This window comes from Tachyglossus aculeatus, chromosome 11, assembly GCF_015852505.1.
Source record: "Tachyglossus aculeatus isolate mTacAcu1 chromosome 11, mTacAcu1.pri, whole genome shotgun sequence".
NCBI classification, from domain to species: Eukaryota; Metazoa; Chordata; class Mammalia; order Monotremata; family Tachyglossidae; genus Tachyglossus; species Tachyglossus aculeatus.
In genome coordinates this window covers 36,576,445-36,593,963 of record NC_052076.1, presented here as the reverse complement: position 1 = coordinate 36,593,963, position 17,519 = coordinate 36,576,445, and the positions used below count along the sequence as shown (strand labels likewise).

The window sequence follows — 17,519 nt, the reverse complement described above, 5'->3', positions numbered from 1 at the left end:
AATTAGATCGAGGAACAAACATTTTAAACTTGTTCCTAATTTAAAGCAGGAATGGACGCTCTCTCCGCAGCTCCCAAGTCACCATATATTCCCCTGGCAGCAATTCAGTAGACCCACCACATAGCCACTGGTGTTCCCTGGCAAGTCACCCTGCTGATGCCTCAGCCTTCTTCATGGGCTCCAGCTTCCTTCTTTCTTCCCTCTTGGAAACGGAGCACAAGCTTCTCCTCAATTCGTGGCTCCTTGGACGCCTCACAAGTGTTTCTAAAATAGCTCCTCCCTACTTCGCTACTCCCCACCTCCTTTCCCCAATCCTCCCCTGCAATCTGCTGTACTCCAACTGATGTCACCAGGTGAGCAAAGGACACTTTATGCAAATGAGCTTTCTCTACCTGGGCACTACCCTGGGTATGCCTAATCATCAATCAATCATGTTTATTGAGCATTTTCTGTGTGCAAAACACTGTACTAAGCACTTGGGAGAGTACAATATAACAGAGTTGGTAGACAAATTCCCTGCCCACAACAAGCTTACAATCTAGAGGAAGAGACTGAAATTAATATAGGTGTGGATATGTACACAAGTGCTATGGGGCTTGAGGAAGGGGGGCTTACAGTCTAGGGGGGAGGTAGACATTAATATAAATCAATAAATTATGGATATATACATGAGTGCTGTGGAGCTGAGGGTAGGGTGAATAAAATAGAGAAGCAGCATGGCTCAGTGGAAAGAGCACGGGCTTTGGAGTCAGAGGTCATGGGTTCAAATCCCGGCTTCACCGCTTGTCAGCTGTGTGACTTTGGGCAAGTCGCTTAACTTTTCCAGACCTCAGTTACCTCATCTGTTAAGGGGAGATTAAGACTCTGAACCCCATATGGGACATGGACTGGGTCCAGTCTGATTAGCTTATATCTACACCAACACTTGGAACAGTGCATTGATTATAAATACTTTGGTTCTGCCCATTTCTTCCCCTTCCCCATTATAATGACAACTCCTTGAGGACAGAGATTGTGCCATAGTTTCGCAGACACTTTTAAAAAAGATGATGTTTGTTAAGTGCTTACTATGTGCCAGGCACTGTACAAAGCACAGGAGTAGATATAAGCTAATCAGGTTGGACAGAGTCCACATCCCACATGGGGTTCGCAAGATTAAACACACTTTTACAGATTAGATAACTGAGACACAGAGAAGTAATGTGATGTGCCAGAAGTCACGCAGCAGACAAGTGGCAGAGCTGAGAATAGAACCCAGGTCCTTCTGACTCCTGAGCCTCTGCTCTATACACTAGGCCACACTGCTTTTTAAAGAGGCAGCGTGGCTCAGTGGAAAGAGGCTCAATGGCTTTGGAGTCAGAGGTCATGGTTCGAATCCTGACTCTGCCAGTTATCAGCTGTGTGACTTTGGACAAGTCACTTCTCTGTGTCTCAGTTACCTCATCTGTAAAATGGGGATTAAGACTGTGAGCCCCATGTGGGACAACCTGATCACCTTGCAACCTCCCCAGCACTTAGAACAGTGCTTTGCACATAGTAAGCGCTTAATAAATGCCATTATTATTATTATTATTATTATGTAGATGCTGCTACGCAAATAGTGATTGCTCAATAAGTTCTACTGATTGATTGAATGTAGACTGAACTCTGAATTTAAAGCTCTTTGTGGTCAGGGGATGTGTCTATCAACTGCATTTACTATAGTGCTCTGCACAGAGTAAGGACTCAATACATAATGTTGATTGTGAATGAAGGATGGTTGGAGGGGAAAGGAAACCCTAAGACTAGGATAGGGAAGGGGGTGTAAGGGCAGCGGGATATCGACAGTCACGGAAGCCTAACTCGCCCCGGTCAGGGCTGGGGGACATGAGCGTGGTCAATTTGGACAGGATCTCCTTCAATCCTCCCCGCTCACCAGGCAGATGGTCAGAGGAGCCAAATTTTCCCCTTTGTAGTTAGGACCAGGTGAGAAGAAGGGGCACACAGGGCCGGAAAAGGTGCAGCCGGAGAAGGTGAAGATGTGGGACTGGACAGTGATGTTGAAGAACAATACATTTCCAGCCTCATAATCTAGGAAGACCCCTATCTTCTGAGGAGGCACTGTTGGGGAGAGACAGGTAGCGGGAGACGTGCAAGCCTGGTATTCGTTGCCATTTCTCAGGATCATGACCCAGAATCCTTTATGAGGACAAAGAGTCACCATCCCCTTCCTGCTCACTGAGTCCCTGCAAACCCCCAAGTCCCAGTGGGTCTTCCCAGCCACAGACACCTCCCAGTAATGCTTCCCCTCAGTGAAGCGCTGAACGCCCAGGATGTTGAAAGAGTTATCAAATCTCTTAACGGTGTCATGCAGGTCCTGCGGAGTGTCTGCATGACATACGCTCCTCTGATTGTCTTTCAGGAAGAGGGTGGGATGGGCGGTGTCTGGGTCCAGAGTCACATCCGCTGCGGAGAGAGACATGGGGTCATTGCTGGGGTCAAGGGTCAGGAGGTACCAGGGGAGCCTGGGGCAGTATGGGTCTAGGAGAAGCAGCATGGTGTAGTGGACAGAGGTAATGAGTTCTAAACCCGACTCCGCTGTATGTCTGCTGTGTGACCTTGGGCAAATCACTTCACTTCTCTGTGTTTCAGTTACCTCGTCTGTAAAATGGGAATCAAGACTGTGAGCTCCACAAGGGACAGGGACTGTGTCCAACCTGATTTGCTTGTATGCAACCCAGGGCTTAGTACAGTGCCTGTAATAATAATAATAATAATGATGGTATTTATTAAGTGCTTACTATGTGCAAAACACTGTTCTAAGCGCTGGGGAGGTTACAAGGTGATCAGGTTGTCCCACGGGGGGCTCACAGTCTTAATCCCCATTTTACAGATAAAGTAACTGAGGCACAGAGAAGTTAAGTGACACAGCTGACAATTGGCAGAGCCAGGATTTGAGCCCATGACCTCTGACTCCAAAGCCCGTGCTCTTTCCACTGAGCCACGCTGCTTCTCCTTACATGCTGCTTCTTCTTACTAGTACATAGTAAGCGTTTAACAAATACTACTATTATTATTAGGAGAGACTGGGATGGGGTCTGGAAATGGGGGGAAGGTGCAGAACAGGAGCTCAAGGAGTCACTACCGGCCCAGTCATCCTCTCTAAACCCACAGTCCCACTCTCACTCCCACCCCAACAGATCCTAGCCATCTGTTCCTTGCCTTCATGCTCAGCAGCAACGTTTCCCTTTGAAGATAGCTGCTGACTCCAACACCCATCTTGGGCTGGAGCAGCGGGGGGTTGAATTCTCTGAATTAGTATCTTCATTCTCTGAATTAGTATTGAATTCTCTAGTAGTATCTAGAATGATACTACTACAACTACTACCACTACTATCGTTACTATAATAATCATTATGGTATTTGTTAGTCACTTGCGCCAGGTACTATACTAAGCGCTGGGGTAGATACAAGCAAATTAAGTTGGACGCAGTCCCTGTCCCACATGGGGCTCACAGTATCAATTCCCATTTTACAGATCAGGTAACTGAGGCACAGAGAAGTGAAGTGACTTGCCCAAGGTCACACAGCAGACAAGTGGGGAGTTGGGATTAGAACCCGTGGCTTTTTCTGACTCTAAGGCCTGTGCTCTGTACACTACATCATGCTGCACTACTACTACTTGGTCAAGGGTTCAAATCCCGGCTCCACCAATTGTCAGCTGTGTGACTTCGGGCAAGTCACTTAACTTCTCCGTGCCTCAGTTCCCTCATCTGTAAAATGGGGATTAAGACTGTGAGCCCCAAGTGGGACAATCTGATCACTTTGTATTCCCCCAGTGCTTAGAACAGTGCTTTGCACATAGCAAGCACTTAACAAATACCATCATTATTATTATCATTATTACTACTACTGCTAATGATTGTGGTATTTGTTAGGCTCTTGCTATGTGCCAAGGATTGTACTAATCACTGGGGTAGATACAAGTTAGTCAGGTCAGATTGAATTCTTCCTCTCCATGGGGCTCACAGTCTAACTAGGAGACAGAACAGATATTGAATTCTCATTTTACAGCTGAGGAAACTGAGGCACAGAGTATTTGTTGACTTGCACAAGAACACTCAGCAGGCAAGTGGAAGAGGGGGGGATTGGAACCTATGTCCTCTGACTCTTTCTGGTAGGCCACCTTGTGTTCCCCTCCCCTCTTCCCTGGCTTCCTTGCCTCATATATGTATATATGTTTGTACGTATTTATTACTCTATTTACTTATTTATTTTACTTGTACATATCTATTCTATTTATTTTATTTTGTTAGCATGTTTGGTTTTGTTCTCTGTCTCCCCCTTTTAGACTGTGAGCCCACTGTTGGGTAGGGACTGTCTCTATATGTTGCCAACTTGTACTTCCCAAGCGCTTAGTACAGTGCTCTGCACATAGTAAGCGCTCAATAAATACGATTGATGAAATACGATTGATGGTGTGTGTCTCCCTGCCAGTATGTCACCAAGTGCACTATTTGGGCACTGGAGGGATGGGGGAGCAGAGGTGTTGGGTGTGGAGAGGGTGCTTCCATGGCTCCACCAATGCCTAGGGGCAGTTGAACAGGTTACCTGAAGAAGTCCTCAGTATCTCCTTCAACCCCGGTATTGGGTGGCTGCTCTTCATCTTCACGAGGATGGTTTCTGGTTGTGGCAGGATTCGACCGTCCCTGGAGAAAGTGCAGGTCCAGTGATCCTTCCCTTTGGGTGGGACCCTTTGGTCTGGATCCAACCCAATCAGCTTCGCCCCCATCCCCATTTCCCCCTCTCTCCCACCCTCCATTGCAAACAGTGGAAGATGCTGAATGGGACACCCTCTAGACTGAAAGGTCTCTAATAATAATAATGAGGATGATGGTATTTGTTAAGTGCTTACTCTGTCAAGCACTATTCTAACTGCTGGGGTAGGTATAACCTAATCAGGTTGGACACAGTGCCATTCCCAGTCTTAATCCCCATTTTACAGAAGAGGTAACTGAGGCACAGAGAAGTTAGGTAGCTTGCCCAAGGTCACACAGCAGACAAGTGGCATAGCCGGGATTAGAAACCAGGTTCTTCTAACTCCCAGGTCTGTGCTCTATCCACTAGACCACACTCTCTAAACTGTAAGCTCACTGTGGGCAGAGAACATCTCTATCAACTCTGTTGAACTGTACTCTCCCAAGTGCTTAGTACAGTGCACTGTACATAGTAAGTGCACAGAACAGCTTGGCTCAGTGGATAGAGTTCAGCTCAGCTGTGTGACTTCGGGCTCAGTGGAAAGAGCCCGGGCTTGGGAGTCAGAGGTCATGAGTTCGAATCCCGGCTCCACCGCTTGTCCGCTGTGTGACTTTGGGCAAGTCACTTCACTTCTCTGGGCCTCAGTTCCCTCGTCTGTAAAATGGGGATGATAATAATAATGATGATGGTATTTGTTAAGTGCTTACTACTTGCAAAGCACTGTTCTAAGCGCTGGATGAAGACTGTGAGCCCCACGTGGGACAACCTGATCACTTTGTATCCCCCCCAGCGCTTAGAACAGTGCTTCACACATAGTAAGTGCTTAACAAATATCATTATTATTATTATTATTACTGAGAGTCAGAGGTCATGGGTTCAAATCCTGGCTCCGCCAATTGTCAGCTGTGTGACTTTGGGCCAGTCACTTAACTTCTCTGTGCTTCAGTTACCTCATCTGTAAAATGGGGATTAAGACTGTGAGCCCCACACGGGTCAACCTGATCACCTTGTATCCTCCCCAGTGCTTAGAACAGTGCTTTGCACATAGTAAGCACTTAACAAATACCATAATAATAATAATAATTATTGCTCGGTTGATCGATTGATTGACACATACCTGCCCTGGGTGTTCCTCACAACCTGAGGAGAAAAGAAAATCAACAGATGAGTCTCTATTAGTCCCAGGATCCCTTCCCTTTGGCCATTCGATGCCCCACTCTCCCCTTCTCCCCCAGCACCCCCCCCCCCCCCCAAACGCCCCATGAGGAATCAAGGAAAGAGAAAGTCTCCAGCAGAGGCCTCAGTTAGTGTGTTCTCTGACCCTTAGGGCTGGGCCACCTCCAATTCTGGTTTCTCCCTGGGGTAAATCCAGCTCACTGCTGGGGATAAGGCTGGAGTCAAGGTCTGGGAATGAAGAGGAGTTTTCCACTCTCTGAGGCTGCATGAGACTAGGGATTCCTGGGACAACAGGTCCGGGACGAACTGGGATTCTCTGCTCCTCCCTGGTTTTATATGTCAGTTCCGAGAAAGAGGGGGAAGTGGAGGGGAGAGTTTACTATCTTGGCCACACCCTGCCACACTGGCTTCCCACAGAGTGACCATCTCTACCCTGTCTCATCACTCATGGCTGGAGAGGTCTACAGACTGGACTTTTTTTCCTTGTCCTGGAGAGAAACTCGGAGCTCCTTACAGTCCATTGGCAGGGAAAAAAGCAGCACCTGGGAATTCAAAATGCGGATCGAACACAGATCAACCCCTACTGCATCCAGAATACAGAGTGTACTGGGCTCCCAAGGACCATACTAAAGATGCTGAGGCACCATCCCTGGCTTCCAGGAACTCACAGAATAATGGGGAACATGGAAATCATATACTGGAAATCATAGTGAAGAAATAAAGACAAAGAATAGTCTGAGGCAAATGCCTAAGTTTATTCATTCAATCACATTTATTGAGTGCTTACTGTGTGCAGAGCACTAAACTAAGCTCTTGGGAGAGTACAACAATAAACAGATGAATAATGAATGAATAAGCACGTAAATGCCTATAGGCTTGAGGCTGATTGGATGGCAAACTGGGGAGGCGGAAGTCCAATCAGGGATTGGCTGACTCGATTTTCGCTTTAGGGCCCCAGAAAACTAATCCAAGTCCATGAAAAAGGTTTGGGAAAACCAACTTTTTTTTTCCTATTAACACCAGTGGATGTGGCACAGAGAGCAGAAATTATTTGGTTTGGGGGGGGGGCATGGAGGAGACTCCCCACCATTAAGCACTCCATCAGTTCATCCTGGGGTCAGTTTAGCGTTGCTAATGAAAAAGCTCCTGTCTTTTACTGCATTTTTGTCCAACCAGTTTCTAGAGCAGAGCTCTAATACTCTCAAATGAGTACACATATGTTGTGAAACAAGCTTGTGCTTCAGCAGAAACCACTCTTAGAGATCTGAGGGTCCAGATCTGGGGGACATGGGGATAACTAAGGAGGCAGTTGCCAGAATGTTTGGGGGAGAATTAGGAAAGTGTCATACTTTACCAAGTACTTAGCACAGTGCTCTGCACTCACTAAGGGCTCAATAAACACCATTAATTAATTGACTGATTGAGTAAGCTACGGAGTTGAGGCCAGAGTGACTGGTAAGGGGAGAGAGGCAGGAGTGGATGAAAGATGAGAGCTCAGAGGGGCAATAGGCTCTGAGCAGGAGGAGTCACTGGTGGCTCCATCCTGACAGGAACCAGTCATTCTTCTTAACACTATGAGAGACCTTACCTCCTGCCCCGAGGTGACCCTGGCCCACATCCTCCCCCTGGCCTGGAATGCCCTCCCTCCACACATCCACCAGGCTAGCTCTCTTCCTCCCTTCAGGGCCCTACTGAGAGCTCACCTCCTCCAGGAGGCCTTCCCAGACTGAGCCCCCCTTTTCCTCTCCTCCTCCCCATCCCCCCCACCTCCTTCCCCTCCCCACAGCACCTGTATATATGTTTGTACTGATTTATTACTCTATTTGTTTTACTTGTACATATTTACTATTCTATTTATTTTGTTAATGATGTGCATTTAGCTTTAATTCTATTTGTCCTGATGACTTGACACCCGTCCACATGCTTTGTTTTGTTGTCTGTCTCCCTCCTTCTGGACTGTGAGCCCGTTGTTGGGTAGGGACTGTCTCTATATGTTGCCAACTTGTACTTCCCAAGCGCTTAGTACAGTGCTCTGCACACAGTAAGCACTCAATAAATACGATTGAATGAATGACCCACCTTGTGTGTCTCCGCTGCCTCCTCGAAGGGGTCAGTGTGGTGACCATTGTGCTCCCAGAACCAGTGACAAATTGCACAGACGGCCTTTCCCTTCTCCTCAATGAACAATCTGAGAGCTGTCCGGTGACGCTCACACAGTCCCTCCATCAGCTTGACCACCGGCTTGAGACTTTCCACCAGGTTTCCCAGCTGCCTATTGGGCCGGATGTCCTCTTGCTGGAAGCAGGTCCGGCATTCAGGACAGGAGCTGAGCCCTTTGCTCCACAGCTCAGAGATGCATCTGTGGCAGAAACTGTGCCCACACTTGATGCTCATGGGCTCCCCTGAGAACTCCAGGCAGATGGGACAGGTCATTTCCTTTCCAATCCTTTCAATCTGCATTCTCGAGGCCATGGCAGCTGCTCTCCGGTCCCCTTGTCTGGGCTGTCTGCTCCACAGCTCTTTCACGGTGTCTTCTACCCTGACTGAAGTTCACAGCAAAAGAGGGCGTGGGCTGGGAGCAGCCAAGTAGGAAGAACGGAGAATGGAGTAGTCATGACATGAGAGATGCAAAGATCAGCTGGGGAGAGGGAGGAGAGAAGAAAAGGGAGAGGACAAGGAAGAGGAAGTTGTAGTAGTATTAGTAGCCTCGACTTCTTTCTCTCATCCTCTACTCATCTCTCTCATTCAACCCACACATTCAATCTGTCACCAACATCGTAACATTTAAAACATTGCTAAAACCCATCTTTTCCTCTGCATCCAAGCAGATCCATGCACTTATCCTATCTTACCTTGACTACCGTATCTGCTTCCTGTTGATCTCTCTGACACCTGCCTCTCCTCACTCCAGTCCATACTTCACTCTGCTGCCCAGATAGTTTTTCTAAACAAAATTCAGTCCACATCTTCCCACTCCTCAAGACCCTCCAATGGTTGCCCCCTCAACTATGCATCAAACAGAAACTCCGTAGCATTTGCTTTAAAGCCCTCAATCAGCTTGCCCCCGACCTTACTTTGCTGATCTTTTACAGCCCAGCCTTTCTTTCATTCATTCATTCATTCATTCATTCATTCAATCGTATTTATTGAGCGTTTACTGTGTGCAGAGCACTGTACTAAGCGCTTGGGAAGTACAAGTTGGCAACATATAGAGACAGTCCCTACCCAACAACGGGCTCACAGTCACACTTCTCTAGGACAGGCCTACTCACTGTGCCACGAACTCATCTATCTGACCGCCAACCTCTTTCCCTCATCATCACCCCAGCCTGGAACTCCCTCCCCATTCATGTACAACCAGACCACCCCTCTCCCCAGCTTCAAAACCTTATTAAGGTCACATCTCCTCCAAGAGGCCTTTCCTGATTAAGTCCCCTTATGCCCGGCTCACTCTCCCTTCTGCATCGTCTATGCACTTGGATCTGTGACCTTTGGGCATTTGGTATTTGCCCCACCCTCAACCTAAAGCCCTTTATGTACATTTCTTTCAATTATATATTATAAATTCCTTATTTATTTATATGAATGTCTGTATCCCCCTCTAGACTGTAAGCTCACTGTGAGCAGGGAAAGTGCCTACTAATTCTATAGTATTATACTCTCCCAAGTGCTTGGAACAGTGCTCTGCACATAATAAGCACTCAATAAATACCATTGATTGGTTGATTGCTATATTCCAGGCCACCACTCTCCCCACCTTCAAAGCCTTATTAAGGTCACATCTCCTCCAAGAGGTCTTCCCTGATGAAGCCCTTTTCCTTCCAATTCCCTCTCCATTCTGCATTGCCTATACACTTGGATCTGTAACCTTTGGGCACTTGGCATTCACCCCACCCTCAGCCTCACATCACTTATGTACATCCCCGTAATTTATTTATTCACATTAATGTCTGTCTCCCCTGCTAGACTGTAAGGCTCACTGAGGACAAAGAACATGTGTGCCAACTCTGTTATATTGTACTCTCCCAAGCACTTAATACAGGGCTCTGCCCACAGTAATCCCTCCATAAATACCAAATTGATTAGTAGTAGTAATAGTATTTATTAAGCACTTACTGGTGGCAGAGCACTGTACTAAGCACTAGGAAAGAATATGAGATAAGCTCAATAAATACGATTGAATAAAAGAATTAGGCTACAGTTCCTGGCCCTTAGTGGGCTCAAAAATCTGAAAATAAAAAAGGGGAGGGGAAATTTGGGGCAGACACACAAGGAGAGATAAGGAAAACATGAAGACCATGTAAAGATGAGGACAGGTCAAGAAAATAAAAACAAAAATCAGTAAGGCTAGAGAAGCAGAATTTCAGGCTCCCCACTACACCACGATCACAACTGCTGTCCCGGTGACTGCTCTGGCAGCAACCACCACAGTCTTCCCAAGGTTAGTAGCAGTATCCTTTATGACTAGTGTTCTTTTAGATGGTAAACTCATTATGGACAGGGAACGTGCCTACTGACTCCTGTATTGTACTCTCCCAAGTGCTCTGTCACAGTAAGTGTTCAATAAATACGACTGATTGATTGATTGTTATTTCTCCTTCCAGGTCCCAATCATTTACCCAACCTACTCAGATTAGGTCAGAGATTGTCAGATGCTCCCATTCACCGTCTTCCGAAAGGTCAACTGAGGCCAAAGAGAGGAAGGGGCTTGTAAACACTATCGTAGTTCAAGTGCCCACCCTTTCCCTTTCATTGAATGTGACCTCAGGCTTTCTGGTCGCCTTTTCCTTGGCTTGTCCCCTCTGAACTGTTCTGATAGTCAGGTCTAATAAAACAATAGCAGTGTGTGTTTGTTAAGCACTTACTAGGTGCCAAACACTGTTATAAGTACTGGGGAAGTTATAAGATAATTTGGTCAGGCCCAGTCCCTGTCCTGCATTGGTCTCACAGGCTAAGAAGGTTATAGAACATTTATTATCCCTCTTCCCCAGGGATAATTTTCTCAGCAGGTGCCCCACCTCAACCTCATCAGCCTCCTGCAAAGTAATCCATCAGAGCTGACTTCTTAGAGAAGCAGCGTGGCTCAGTGGAAAGAGCCCGGGCTTTGGAGTCAGAAGCCATGGGTTCAAATCCCGGCCCCGCCACGGGTCTGCTGTGTGAACTTGGGCAAGGCACTTCACTTCTCTGAGTCTCAGTTCCCTCGTCTGTAAAAGGGGAATGAAGACTGAGAGCCCCACGTGGGACAACCTGATCACCCTGTATTCCCCCCCAGTGCTTAGAACAGTGCTTTGCACATAGTAAGCACTTAACAAGTGCCATTATTATTATTTACCCAGAGGCCCCAGTGAGAGGACAGCATGTAAATTAGGACCTTTCTGGTGCAATTCAATTGTGACTCAGATAAATCTTAGAGTGTCAGGATGAATCTGTAAGTGTCCCTTACCCATTGCTACCTAGGCCCAGAGTTTGGCAGGGATTCTGCAAATAGAAGCAGGTTATTGGGTTAGACTCTAGACTGTAAGCTCCTTGTGGACAGGGAACAATGTCTACTAACTAACAGTGGTCTGCACATAGTAAGTGCTCAAGAAATATCATTGATTTGTTGATTGGTTTATTAGGCTGAAATTAATATGTATATTAGAAAGAAAAAACTGGGTGAACTCTACACTTCTGACCTGACCCTTTTACAAAAGTGATTGCTGGGCAAATTTTATTCTCTTGACCTGCTGCCCCAAACCTTGAACTCAGAGTAGAAGGGGTAAATGTGGAGAATTTATTGAAGGAGGCTTTTTTTTTTAGGAGAAGGGGCAGAAGGTGTGACTGTGACTAAGAGGGTAAAAGTAAGATACAGGAGCTGGAGGAAAATGTTTGATTAGGGAGGAGAAGGAAAGTTGATGGCTTTTGTGGTCTGCAGTATCTGGGAGTGGTGACAGCAGCTTTTTTTATGGTATTTGTTAAGCACTTACTATGTGCCAGGCACTGTACTAAGTGCTGGGGTAGTTACAAGCTAATCAGGTTGGGCACAGTCCATGTCCAATATGGGGCTCAGAATTTTTATCCCCATTTTACAGATGAGGCAATTTAGGCATAGAGAAGTTAAGTGACTTACCCAAGGTCACAAAGCAGACCAGTGGTAGAGATGGAATGGGTTCTTCTGAATCCCAGGCCAGTGCTCTATTCACTGGGCCATGTTGCTCTTCAATCTGTCTCCTCAGTTTGTCATGACCAAAATAGTTTCCATGTGCATGCTATTGGGATTTTCTCTACTCAGAGATTTATAACTGTTCTGTAGTTAAGGATCAGACTTTGAAATTACCCTTTAAATTGTAGTGCAGATATAGCTCATGGACATTTGCGAACACTCCTCTTCCTCCTGCCCCTTCTTTGCCTTGGCCAATTTGTTAGTGAAGTCCCTTGTCTCAATGGGCACTGGTCCAGATCTCTGTCTTGGAGACTCTCGTTTGCTGATCAAAAATGTTTAGGGTGTGATTGTTCGGTATCCTTCAGCTGGTCTGAAAACTATCTCTCTGCCTTTTGGTGGGGTCAAGTGGGTATGACTGCTAGACCCCCAAGAAGCCCACACTCGGAGTTGATCCAAAACCCACCCACCAGCGACCCTTGGATTCTCAGCAAAACAAGCAAGAAAGTCTAGTTCCTAAATTCCACCCGCCCACAGGATCCCCACCAGGGCCTCATTTAATAATCATAATGGTGGTATTTGTAAAGTGCTTACTTTGTACTCTACTAAGCACTGGGAGGGGGTTAAGATAATCAGGTCAGGCACAGTCCCTGTCCCACATGGGGTTCACAGATTAAATAGGAGAGAGAACAGGTATTATAATAATAAAAATAATGATGGTATTTGTTAAACACTTACTATGTTGGGTAGGGACTGTCTCTATATTTTGCCAACTTGTACTTCCCAAGTGCTTAGTACAGTGCTCTGCACACAGTAAGCACTCAATAAATATGATTGATTGATTGATTGATTGATGTACCAAGCGCTGTTCTAAGCTCTAGGGTATATACAAGACTATCAGGTTGTCCCACGTGGGGCTCACAGTCTTAATCCCCATGTTACAGATGAGGTAACTGAGGTACGGAGAAGTTAAATGACTTGCCCAAAGTCACACAGCTGACAAGCAGCAGAGCCAGGATTAGAACCTATGATTCCTGACTCCCAAGCCCATGCACTTTCCACTAAGCCACGCTGCTTCTTGAATTGAATCCTCATTTTACAATGAGGAAATAATAATAATGATGATGGCATTTGTTAAGCACTTACTATGTGCAAAGCACTATTCTAAGCGCCGGGAAACTGAGGCATCGAGAAGTTAAGTGACTTCTCCAAGGTCATCTAGCAGGCAAGTGGCAGAGCCAGAATTAGAGCCATGGTTTCCTGAATCCCAGGCTTGTGTTCTTTCAATTAGGACATGCTACGTCTCCAAGCAGAAGCAACTTCTTTTTCAGCAGATTGCTTCTTTTTTCCATTTCAAATGCAAATTTAATCATTCATTCATTCAACCATATTTATTGAATGCTTACTGTGTGTAGAGCACTGTACTAAGTGCTTGGGAAGTACAAGCTGGCAACATATAGAGACGGTCCCTACCCAACAGTGGGCTCACAGTCTAGAAGGGGGAGACAGACAACAAAACACAACATATTAACAAAATAAAATAAATAGAATAGTAAATATGTACAAGTAAAATAAATAGAGTAATAAATATGTACAAACATATATACAGGTGCTGTGGGGAGGGGAAGAAGGTAGGGCAGGGGGAATGGGGAGGGGGAGGAGGGGGAGATGAAGGAGGGGGCTTAGTCTGGGAAGGCCTCCTGGAGGAGGTGAGCTCTCAGTAGGGCTTTGAAGGGAGGAAGAGAGCTAGCTTGGCGGGTGTGCGGAGGGACGGCATTCCAGGCCAGGGGGAGGACGTGGGCCAGGGGTCGACGGCGGGACAGGTGAGAACGAGGCACAGTGAGAAGGTTAGCGGCAGAGGAGCGGAGGGTGTGGGCTGGGCTGTAGAAGGAAAGAAGGGAGGTGAGGTAGGAAGAGGAGAGGTGATGGAGAACCTTGAAGCTGAGAGTGAGGAGTTTCTGCCTGTTGTGTAGGTTGATTGGTAGCCACTGGAGATTTTTGAGGAGGGGAGTAACATGGCCAGAGTGTTTCTGCACAAAGATGATCCGGGCAGCAGCATGAAGTATAGATTGAAGTGGGGAGAGACAGGAGGATGGGAGATCAGAGAGGAGGCTGATGCAGTAATCCAGTAGGGATAGGATGAGAGATTGAACCAGCAGGGTAACGGTTTGGATGGAGAGGAAAGGGCGGATCTTGGTGATGTTGCGGAGGTGAGATCGGCAGGTTTTGGTGACAGATTGGATGTGAGGGGTGAACGAGAGAACAGAGTCAAGGATGACACCAAGTTTGCGGGCTTGTGAGACGGGAAGGATGGTAGTGCCGTCATCAGTGATGGGAAAGTCGGGGAGAGGGGAGGGTTTGGGAGAGAGGATAAGGAGTTCAGTCTTGGACATATTGAATTGATCATGGGTTCTGATGTAGTTTCTGCCTCTTGGGAGTTTGGGGGGCATGTTTTAGCCTGTGGATCAGGCTTCTCATTTCTCCAAATGTTCCATCATAATAGACCATATTAGAATGTTCCTTTTCCTAATTATTCCTAACACATCAAGTATAGATCAACAGGTGCCAATGGCCATTTTCAGGGTGCACTTCCTTTCCTAATATATACAGAGTGATGGATCAGCAGTGGCCTAAGGAAGCAGCATAGCCTAGTGGAAAGAACACTTCTGTGGGAGTTCAGAGTACTTGGGTTAAAATCTCTCTCCCGGCCCCACCCCCGACACTTGCTTGAGGGGTAGCTCTGAGCAAGTCACTTAGCTTCTCTCTGACTCAGTTATCTCATTTGTAAAATGGGGATTCAACCAGTTTGCCTTCCGATTTAGAATATAAGCCCCATCTGGCTCAGGAACTGTGTCTGAACTAATAATCCTTCATCTGCTGTAGCACTTAGTACAGTGCTTGATACATAGTAAGTGCTTAACAAATGCCACAAGTTATTATTATTTGTGAACCAGAGCTGGCTCTTTCCATGTCATTGGTAGGCAGCCCAATGAGTGGTGTGCACACGTGTGTGTGTGTTTGTCTTTGTGTGTGAGCTTTCTAGGGAGAACTCTGCTTTCTCTGAAGGAGGGACAAAAACAACAGCTTAAAAGCTTAAACTTACAGATGGTAGCTTGGACGAGTCCTTTGGAATATAAAGGGGTAATAGAGAATAAGTAGCAGATTTCTGTGGGGAAAGGAGACTGAGCACTGAAAATAAAAACTTCAGGCATAAAAGCAACCAGTGCCAAATATGTTCTGTATGGGAGATGGGGCCAGTCTGCTAATAATAATAATTGTGGTATTTGTTAAATGCTATGTGCCAAGCACTGTTCTAAGCACTGGGGTAGATACAAGGTAATCAGGTTGAACATAGTCCCTGTCCCACATGGGGCTCACAGTCTTAATCCCCATTTTACAGATGAGGTAACTGAGGCACAGAGAAGTTAAGTGACTTACCCAAGGTTACACAGCAGACGTATGATGGAGCTGGGATTAGAACCCTTGACCTCTGACTTTCAGGCCTGTGCTTTTTTCATTAGGCCACACCATGGACCCTGCAGCCCCTCAGGCCCTTCCTTTTGCTCCTTTATTGCCCAGTTCCTCTAGGCTGTAACCCCCCTTAGGCAGGGACTTGGTTGTGTTGTACTTTCCAAGATATTAGTACAGTGCTCTGCATGCAGAAAGCACTCAATAAATGTCACTGATTGATTGAAAAAGCTACTTGAGCTCAGCACAGGAACCTGACATAACTTTGGATGAAGAAAGCCTGATGCACAGCTCCTTTAATAAACAATAAAGGCTCTCCAAAACTTCTCAGGGTCAGCTGATAAAACTAAGATAGGTGGATTCACACAGTAAGAGCTTATTAAATACGATTATGTCACTTTGGGAATGGATATGTGTTCCCCATAAGAACGGTCTATGTGTAACAAGGAATTTGCAGCCTTACTGGCCCAGCAGATAGTAACTGTCAGCCACAACGGAAAGACTGAACTGGAATGGAACTCATTGCATGTTTAAACCTTTATAGATAAGTAGACTCCTTTCCCCCCAGTCTCCAGATCACAAACGGAACAAATCTCCCTAGATAGTCACTCCTGGTTTTGCCTTTCTAGGTGGGGCTGGGAATTGGAGTGGAATTTGCCCTCGGCTGGTATCTGTGGCTGAGGTCTGGGATTCTGGAAGAGAGCACAGTTCCTGGATTCACTGCCACTTTCTCTTTCGGAGTCCAATAGTTCAGGGCTCTACACTCTGGACTCCAGCAAAGGAGCTGGAACCAAGCTGGATCGTGAGTCAGGGCTTTGCCAGCAGCAGATCAGACCGGAGTGCTCCCGAGTACCCCACTAGCTAATGATAACGACAAGTGTGGCATTTGCTAAGCACTCACTATGTGCCAAGTAATAATAATAACGATAATAATGATGGTATTTATTAAGTGCTTACTATGTGCAAAACACTGTTCTAAACACTGGGGAGGATGCAAGGTGATCAGGTTGTCCCACGTGGGACTCATAGTCTTCATCCTTATTTTACAGATGCGGTAACTGAGGCACAGAGAAGTTAAGCGACTTGCCCAAAGTCACACAGCTGACAAGTGGCAGAGCCGGGATTTGAACCATGACCTCTGACTCCCAAGCCTGTGCTCTTTCCACTGAGCCACACTGTTTCTCAGTACTGTACTAAGCGCTGGAATAGGTAAAAGTTAATCAGGTTGGACACAGTCTCTGTCGCACACAGAGCTCATAGTTTCATGGGAAGTGAGAGCAGTCTCTTCTGCTCTCCTTTCACTATGGATCACAGCCTCTCCCTCCCCCTCCCCTTTCCTCCCAGGGTCTTTCAGTCATCTGTCTTCCCCCTCCCCACATCCCTTCCCTCACATTCCCCATAACCCTAGGCAGGGTCTTGAGCAGTGGCTGCCATTTCTTAGGAGAAAAGTGACAGGTAACATTCATGATCTTCTCAATGGGCTGTCTCAGGCCTTGTTGCCAATGGATGTTGAAATGGGTATGCAACAGGGATGTTAATAGTTAACTGGGGAAAAGTAAAAATGATGATAGTCTCAGTAGTTTAAACAATGATTCTATGAGAATCTAAAGGGGAAAATGAAATCACTGGGGTGGAGAGGAGTTAGTCCCTGCATGTCTGAGGGTAGTCCTGTAATGGCTAGATCCCAAAACTCTGACCCTGATATAACCCCCCGATTGAAAGCAAATGTTGGCCAACTTCCTGCTTCTACATAGTCATCCAACACTTTCTGCTTGTGAGTGAATTGTGTTTAATTCCCAGAGCGAGAGCTTCCCATCCTTTGGCCTCGCATCAGTACTTGTCTTTAGTATATCAAATGTCTAGAATGGAATGATCATTGAATATGTTTCTCTCAATCAGTCCTCTCCCTTAGCCTCACTCAGTGAGCTTGAAAGCAGATTTGTGTTGGAGTGATTGATGGTAATTTTCATTGTGGCCCTCTTGCCTTGAAGCAGGGACT

General features: G+C 46.3%; 1 protein-coding gene across 1 annotated transcript; it reads right to left on the bottom strand.

Moving 5' to 3' along the window:
* Positions 1-1,897: 1,897 nt before the first annotated feature.
* LOC119934762 (E3 ubiquitin-protein ligase TRIM21-like) lies at positions 1,898-8,385 on the bottom strand. Its single transcript, XM_038754305.1, has 4 exons — positions 7,993-8,385; positions 5,855-5,877; positions 4,591-4,688; positions 1,898-2,445 (listed from the first exon to the last, which is right to left on the bottom strand). The coding sequence occupies exons 1-4, from the start codon at positions 8,383-8,385 to the stop codon at positions 1,898-1,900; spliced, it is 1,062 nt and encodes a 353-aa protein (XP_038610233.1).
* Between the last annotated feature and the right edge of the window lie 9,134 nt (positions 8,386-17,519).